Source organism: Eurytemora carolleeae, unplaced genomic scaffold (assembly GCF_000591075.1).
Source record: "Eurytemora carolleeae unplaced genomic scaffold, Eaff_2.0 scaffold195, whole genome shotgun sequence".
Taxonomy (NCBI): Eukaryota; Metazoa; Arthropoda; class Copepoda; order Calanoida; family Temoridae; genus Eurytemora; species Eurytemora carolleeae.
In genome coordinates, this window is record NW_019396094.1 from 55,161 (window position 1) to 64,161 (window position 9,001).

A 9,001-nucleotide genomic window follows, 5' to 3' on the forward strand; every position below is an offset into this window, starting at 1 on the left:
GGATACAAAGATATAGGAATTAGAAAAACAGATTTTGTGGCAAAGACTCAGTTCCTTTGACATAGCTTAGCTAGAGCAAACTAAATTAATAGAATACGCAAGTTATTCTTGTTTTAAACTATGCCAAATTTTTAACCCTTGAGAAAATATATGCAAAGAAAGAAAGCAAAAACAAACCAAAAAGATTAGCAACACTAAATAGACTATATACTAAATAAATGCAATAGATGAAAATGCAACATTCATCATAGCAGAAGTTCTATTTATTTATTATTTGATTTAAAAAAATCCTTTTCTTGATTATTTTGTACATGTATTTTGAATATATTGGATTGCATTAACTGTATATCTTCGCAGTTTCCTTTCCTGTCCTCTTCTTCCCTTATTCTTGTCCAATGTGTTCAGTAACTTCTAATTAAAATAAACATGTATCCAACCATAATATTATATTTATATCCAATGAAGAACATAAATAATTAAATCAAATTGATCGCACAAAAAAGATTAATGTTTTTTATGATTTTTTTATTTAAAAGTTTTTATAAAACTAACACGTGTTCCATTTCTAAAAGTAAATTAAAACTGTCAAAAAAATCATTAAATCTGGCTTTATTTTCCCTTGAACTGCCTAAAACTTCTTCTTCTTCTCATAAACTTTATTAAACGAAAACACGAGTAATAAAATATGCGAAATAATTGAATCAAAAATACGATAAAATATCGTCATATATTATACAACTATGTGAACTGTATAAAACTGTAAAATGGTTTATTTTCTCTATTCTCAATCAAAATAAATAAAGATAGAGTTAAAAATCTGCTAACGCCCCTTTTAGTAAACAAAAAAGGTTCCAATCATTGTTTTGTGGAGTAAAGCTTGTTTTAGTTGAAATGAAGCGAGATTTAGTTATCAACTCTCTTCACTGTTAACATTAGAGTCTAGGAAATTGGTTCTCTATAGTTTATATTTTCCTGGTAGAAGGAAACTTTTCCTGTGTCTAACTTTATACTTTCCAATAAAAAAATGTTTTACATTTTCAATTATATTTTAATATGATTCAAAACTAAAAACTTACTTTACAACAACAACAAGTTGTACCAAACCGTTCTCAATACATACATTTAATATTTCTGCCAACCCTACATCTTTGCAACCGGATGGTGTAAATCTTTAACTTTTGATTGATAAGAATTCAAAGCTCTATGAGATAAGCTTCTACACGTTATACTGTACAGATAAAAGAATTAGAAAATTAAACTGTTAGACAATAGTTCAGATTCTTTGGTTAAGGTATTTTTGAGGTTTGAAAGATCAATAAATTACCAAATATTATAGTGTCAATTTTTCATTTGTTAATTTTTTTAAATATCCGCCATTGCACATAGTTTAAACCAAGCGCAGTGCACCTTTTTATGTGTTAAGTCAAAAAGACAACGGATGGGGGAAGATTATATCAATATCAAGTAAATACAAATTCTACGGGAAAAAGGTATTTTGTCCAGTCAGAATAAAATTATTATTTTCTTTACCTGAAAGCACTGAATATCTGTTGTGAAAGGTTGAGACGGAAGAAGTGAGTAAAACCTACCACACACACGAATAGGACGGTTCTGTGCACAAAAAAAGGAGATCTTTCGAAGGAAAAAACATTTTCCAAAAATAATAAGTCGTGAAAAAAGTAAACTCTAGTTTAGTTTTGAACTTTTCCAGGAAGTAGTTTCAATATTAGAATTAGTTTTAAAATTTTAGATTATTTATTATTCAGCAAAGTTTTGACTTTTTTTTACTTCAGAAGATTTTCAATATGAGTTTCATACTGGAAAGCTATACAGCAGCAATACAACAATAGCAAGCAAAGTTCAAACCAAACTTTGTTGCTACACTTTCTAATTTTAATTAATCATTTTTTTGTGCCTGACTTATAGAGAACGAAGAGTTCGAAAGTTTCGAGCAGGGACCTGTACCCACTGAACGATTTGTTCTTCTATAAGATTTTGAAACTAGGAATTTTTTTTCCGATCCATCAGAAAATGAAGAAGTTTCCTCACTATTAGTAACCCTAATCTTCGGTAACTCGCCCTATGATATTGGTTTTGGTAATTTAAATGAAAATTTCAATCGAAAATATGAAATTGAACATTGTTGTTGAGTTGTGAGAAATATTTATATGCTGACATGCATTTATGGTCATTTGTGGTTTCTTGAGCAAGGAACTAAACACCATTATATTTTTCAAATTTTTGATAGCCACATATGACGCATATATATAATAATATAAACACTTATGTTTTAGGTATATACTAGTTTAGAACTATTTATATTTTATTGGTTGATTTAAAAAATGTATGTTACTCAAATCACTCAGTTGACATTGACGATAGACTTTTTAATTAGCTGTTATTGATGAGAATACCTGTAAATCTTTTTGGAATGTTTCATCTAGAAGAGAATTTATTGCTTCTAAACATCTCTGAATTCCAATTTTCCCTTCCTCAGTTCCCTTTTTTAAAACACGTTCGCTTCTGCAAAGAAAATTAATTTTCACCTTGTACTCTCTAGAGTTGGGTATCGTTATTATCCGCTTATAGTTATTCTAGGACTTTTAGATTTAAGGAAACCACGAGGCTTCAAAAATCTACAAAGTCTTACATAGTTTTTTTTATGAAATCATCCAAATTTTGACTCTGACAAAAGATATAAACCTGCACAAAGCAAAATCAATCGTTCGTTACCAAACAATTCGAAAAATCGATCTTCTGGCAAAGTCAAGATTTTGCAAAATACCAAGCTTTTATAGAATACAATTTTAAAATATTTAAAAAATTGAGAATAACAATGCCCAATTTAAGTGCTCTGGTTACAAAATTCAAAAAAAGAAGTTCACGAGATAAATCTTTATCTGAAACAACAAGAAAATATCATTGTTTGGAGTCAATTAGATATTTTCTTTGGATACGGTTCTAAAAAAAATTCCTTTCCACCCAATTTTCAATTAAAATATAAAGCATTTCTTATAACTGCAGGGGATACAGGGTGGATTTGCAAAAAGAAACACAGACAGATACATAGATGGATACCCAAAGCAACACAACAATGTGGCTTGTTGAAATACGAATGAACAATATGTAGACGGTAATGACAGAGTTCCGGGTTCATATGTCTGTTGTTCACCTTCCTACCTACTCCCTACACTCAGATATTTTGATTAGATACCACATTTATTCATAAAAAAATATGATTACAAAAAGCTAAAAAATAATAGTGGGACATGTATCAATGAAAAGGGGATCACAATGTCTTAAAAATGGAGCAAAGATTGCGACAGTTAAAATTCTTTCATTAATAAAGTTCACCCGCCTAGGGTTAACCTCCAATACGCCTCTGAACAAAACCCCCCATGACATAACATGTAATTTAACTTCATAGAAGCACAGAAACCTGAGTAATAAACATTATGAAACAAATCTAGCAGAAACAAAACCTACAATATGGGGTGTCAAAAAACCTACAATATGGGGTGTCAAAAAACCTACAATATGGGGTGTCAAAAAAGTCCTTTAATGTTAAAGCTTGGCAGTTACTGAAGATGTATTTTGTTTCAAAATCTTGCCAAGAAAATCGGATAGCGTGCAAAGAGAAACAACCATGTAAAACTGTGTGTCCCAATAAACATGGGAATTAATTGCCTAATACGAAATCATCTTTGTTAAGTATGTACTTATTTATTAATTTAAATGATCCAGGGAATAGGAATAAAGGGAAAGGAAATGGCGCTGGTCTGGCATGAGAAAGCCATTCGCACTGCTTTGCAGACAAGTTCGGTAAACCTTACACACACTCTTTTGGTACAGACACACAACATGACTACAGTGAAGAAATTGCAGAACAATGTCGTTAATTATAATTAAGTTTTATTAACGACTAGTTTATTGTAAACTTTAATCATGCTTTAATCTTAGCATGCAAATTTGGCTTATAGTGATGACTTAAATATATAAATAATATACTACATGTATATTAAACTTATTTTTAAGTAAACAATTAACAATAAACAAATGTACTCTCCTAGACTGTACAAATACCGAGATTCGTATGTACTGTATATACCTACAGTACACGCCTTTGGTTCGGTAAACTTTACACACATTCTTTTGGTACATAAACACACACATGACGTTTCCGCCCCCTGAAATGATCATAACAAAGTCTGCTAGACTTAATTCACTTGATTATGGGGACACCCTGTATGGGGAAGACCTTTGGAATGGTATGGGGTGAACGTGAAGCCCAGCTGTTGGCCAGGGATAGAAATAAGTAGAGAGCTACTGGCGAAGAGATAAATATTTTACTATCATCTATTTATAAAAATGTTTAATAATAAATTCTTTCTAAATATTTAGAAAAAAATGTGAAAAATATATCTATTCTATAAAAACAAACCTGTAGAAGTAAAGGAGAGAGTGTTCATAATTTCCAAGATGGAATTGTGCCTCAGCCATCAGCTTTAAAGCTCTACTCTGTCTAATATCCAGCCTAACCATTTTTTTAAATTATTTTTTTAGAGAATATATCCTACATTTTTACTAACTTTTTAATGATCTTTGCGAGAACAATGAAAAGTGAAATTTTGTGTTAATTTTCTGATACCGTTTAGCTTCATATGTTAAACCTCTGTAACACTCGTGTTTTCATTGAGATAAAATGTTATTGTTAGTGATTTTACTTATTCTTGTGTAGAAAATGCCTAAACTTCTCCTTAGTCGTTTTCAGCCTAAATGCGCTGTTTGAATCTATCACAAACTCTATCCTCTCTACCTATCCAGGTATATATGATCCGTAAATAACAAGAGTCTGTGTTGAACTGTCTATATTTAAATATCAAAAGGTAAAGGTAAATAAGTTGACCGCAACTAGGGTCAATGAACTAAATAACGTATATTTACGGGTTACAAAGATATAAATGAAATAGGGTTTATTACACTTGTTTGTTTTCTATTTGAATTCAAGAAATTTAAAAATTCTCAAAATAAATCTTAAACAAACAAAAATATGAATTCCGGCATGAAGAACTAAAATTCGAGATTTTGTAATTAAGAAAAATTTCAACCTATCAAGGCAGAGATTAGCCAGCCTAGCATCCTCTACATGTTACAACTATTCTAAAGAAAATTTAAACACAGTCGGTAGCTTTGGTAGTGACGATTAATTTTTTTTAAATAGATTGTTTTAAATTAGAAAAGTTGACCTAGGGCATTCTTGTAGTTTGCCAGATGTAGGCGAACCTGAATATAAATTAAACTTATTTGAGATTTTTTTCTGTTTTAATTTTCAATTTGTCTGCAAAGGTACCAGAGCTTCCATTTTGAATCAATTTCTTTATTTTGACATCAAAAAAATTCATTCAGAATGGTAGCTATGGCATTAACTGCTGTGTTTATTTACTTATTAGCTGAAGTGTCTGGCGTTGCCGGCGGAATTTAACAAGCACTTGAAAAAAAAATTAAATTTTTGAAAATAAAATTTGAATTTTGAAAATAAGTCGAGTTTTTTAAAGCAAAATCCCAATTTTTTTAGCCATAGCTCTTACCCCTGGGGTACAGCTAACATATACAATTATAGAAACACATTTATACAAGCGAAGAGCTTTATTAAATTGTATATTATCTATATAATAAAACAAGACATTCGTATTTATGTTCCCTCCCTATAGCCGGGCAAACGGCTTCACCAAAAGGGTTGAAACTTTTAGAGGAAACCAAGGGGTATCCAGGAGGTAACAAAGGCTAAACAATTCACTTTAAAAAATTTCTATTTTTTTTAATTCCACGGGTATCGCAGGGCACTTCAGCTAATAATACATATACCAGATACCTGGCTCCGTATAAGAAGCGCTCCAGGATCCGGCATCCACTGATCTTCTGCATCTTGTGGACGAGATAACACTATTTCTAAGTACTTACAAAAGTTTATGTAAGAATTTTGATAAGATAAGTACCTTATTCTAAAGTTGTATCCATTATTTTAAAAATTTGTTTATTTTGAAGGAGAAGTGAATATTCGGACCTTTTTTTGGATGGATACTTTTTTTTAGAGTATATTTAAACATACCTTTGAAGCCAAATTCCACTCTTTTCTGAAATAAAGATAATGATCAGCTATTTTTCTTCTCTCCTCTTTTCTTTTCTTGTAGGTCTTCTACAGCATGTCTGAAAACTGACTCTACTGTAGATTACTAGTGAAATTTCTTCAATTAACAGAAAAAAAATAAAGATTAAAATTGGATAAAACTTGCAGAATCTTCCTCAAAATTTGGACTTTTTTATCCAGTCTACGAAGTACGATAGAACCGTAAAAAAAGATTTTGTAACGTGGAAAAAATTCATCTCGAAAGAACAATTCTTGCGGGTCTGAATTAACTTAAATCCGGTTTTTACTGTTAAACTGAGAGTTTCAAAAACTCAGACTCTAAAACCTTTAGAATGTTTTTAATATGTACTGGGAACTTAAAACTCCTAATATATACCATATTATAATGCATGATTATATACTTCAAAAAAAGTCATATTATATTATATAATGATATTCATTTTAAAAAATTCCTTATTGAAAAGGTTACATAAAAAGATTTTTTATTTTTGTTCTCTTCTTTGTTTATTTGAGTTGCTTTGTTTGTATTACTTATTTTCATTTTTTGCTTATATCTGTTATATTATAGGACGAACTCCTGATGATGCCAAAGTTTTTGGCGAAACATATTGAGAAGAAAATGATATAATTCTAGTGCTAGAGAGTAGGGTTGGGGTTTGTTTAAAAAGGTTAAAAAAAGTCGGATCACATATTGACATGCAATTGAAGTAAAGATCCGTTCAAAGTCTGAAAACTTTAAACAGTATTCAACACAATTTGAATCCGGTTTTAGCCGTTAAACTTAGATTAAAAAAAATTCTTAAAACCTTTAGAATGTTTTTTAATATGTACTGGGAACCTAAACTCTTGATATATATATACCCTGTATCATAACCTGAACATATTATAATATATGATTTTATACTTCTAAAAAAAGCTGGATCACATATTGATCTCCGCAAACGAAGTAAAGATCCGTCTCAAGTTTGAAAACTTTAAACAGTAAATTATGTTGGAATACACGGTAATATTACCGTTCAGATACATGGGAAAAAAATCATGTATCTGAAATTTAAAATGAAATATTTCTAAAATTAACCATATGTAACAACGTTGTAATGACATAATACAATTTAAACTGTAATGTGTAATGATATATAATGAAAACCAGAATGTTATAACGATTGTGAACCATGTACAAGGAAATATAGTAAAATAAATATTTTGTTTTAAAAAAAAGATTAAATTTTTCTGGACAAAAAAATAAATTTGATGAAGATAATTTATTAAAGTTTTCTTGAAACCTTCCTCTTTTGATAAAAGAAAGCTTTGGAGACTGAAAGAGTAAGAATTCTAGACTTTATTAAAATTGTCTAATTTAAAGAACTTAATAAATAATATTGAATAGTTTTAAAAAGTAAATTAAATAGCTTAATATTTAATCTTTGTATGCTAAGGTAGATATAATTTAAAAGAGATTTTTTTTAATTGTAAAAAACTATAAATTCATTCCAGAATTTTTATGTATCTTTGCTTCTTTGACATTTCAAACTTATTTCATATGACAGAATTCATAGTTTGAAAAATCAAAGATCTTTTAAGCTCTTTGAAATATAAAAGCACTGTGTGCATATTTTTATTGTTTAACTATTCATTTAACCTGTTAATAAAGAATTTAGCCCTATCTCTAAGTTCTTGCATACGATCTAATTGCTGCTGAACTTGCTGAGCTCCTAGCATTTTAGTTCTAGTCAAGACAAAGTTTATTTTTAGTTAATTTAATTAATTTGATTTTATTTCTTATCTAAAATGCATTAGTATGTTCTATTAAAAAACTACATCTCATACTGCCAAAATACAGACAGGACATGTTTTTTTGTTTTACTTTGTTACAACTAAATATATTTTTTTTATAATTTAGTTATTGGTTTTCGGATGAAGACACAATTCGATGGGCTTGTTCCGAAAGTCATTTAGATGGGAGAGAAAGAAATAGACATATAAATACGTCCGCTCAAAAAACAATAGTAGTTAAGCAAATTTCAAGCATAAAAGCTCTTTTTTTTTTAAATACAATGAAATGTCTAAGGTCTTACAAATAATTAGCTTTAAAAGTGTTATAGGGCAGGCTAGGCCTAGGGGACCGAGTGTTTTGGTTTGGATAGAGAGGAGGTGGGATGGCGACCACTTCGATTAGGACAGCTGGTAGTTGCAAACATAAATATGGGTAGGCGCCACTGTCAGAGGCTGAATGAAAAGGTCATTCACTGCCGAATTCAAAGAATTTAAACCACATCGCTGAACCACCAAAAACCGGTTTCAATTGAGCGCCATTTCAAATACCTAAAGGCTAACTACAATTTCAAGTGGAACTATTCATGTTTGAGCCACGTCTAGGCGCAGCTCAAATTCTTTAAATTCAGCCTCAAACCACCTAATCATAACTTGATGTATATTGCCTTGAGACAGTATTTCACAGCTTGAAAAATCATGTCCATGTGACAGCATATTGAGGGGGGGGGGGGGATAAGATTTTTGTCTCTAGAAAGGGAAAGCTTGGGAAAGTTGTAAAACTGGAGATGGTCTTGAAAATTTATTGACCAATACCTCTAACAGATGTTGATAGTGACAGCATATTGAGGGGGGGGGGGGGAAGATTTTTGACTTCAGAAGGGGAAGCCTGGGAAAGGGACCAACACATGTTGATGAAACTGAGTCCCGTTTTTAGGAGTCTTGTATTGAGACGTCCTCAAGACGCAGGGAGAAACAGGCTAACCTGGGGGTGGGACATAACACACGTTGATGAAATATGATATCCTCATAAAACTGAGTCTCGACTTAAGTTGAAACCTCCTCAAGACACAGAGAGAAGCA

At 30.7% G+C, this 9,001-nt stretch overlaps 1 protein-coding gene across 1 annotated transcript; it reads right to left on the reverse strand.

Moving 5' to 3' along the window:
• On the reverse strand, positions 1–7,867 carry LOC111694721 (uncharacterized). The gene is made up of 10 exons (XM_023463711.1): positions 7,788–7,867; positions 6,110–6,134; positions 5,873–5,956; positions 5,247–5,283; positions 5,109–5,142; positions 4,442–4,534; positions 2,415–2,523; positions 1,916–2,080; positions 1,531–1,611; positions 1–411 (listed from the first exon to the last, which is right to left on the reverse strand). Exons 1-10 carry the CDS (start codon positions 7,865–7,867, stop codon positions 301–303), a joined length of 819 nt encoding a protein of 272 aa, XP_023319479.1. The 3' UTR covers positions 1–300.
• Between the last annotated feature and the right edge of the window lie 1,134 nt (positions 7,868–9,001).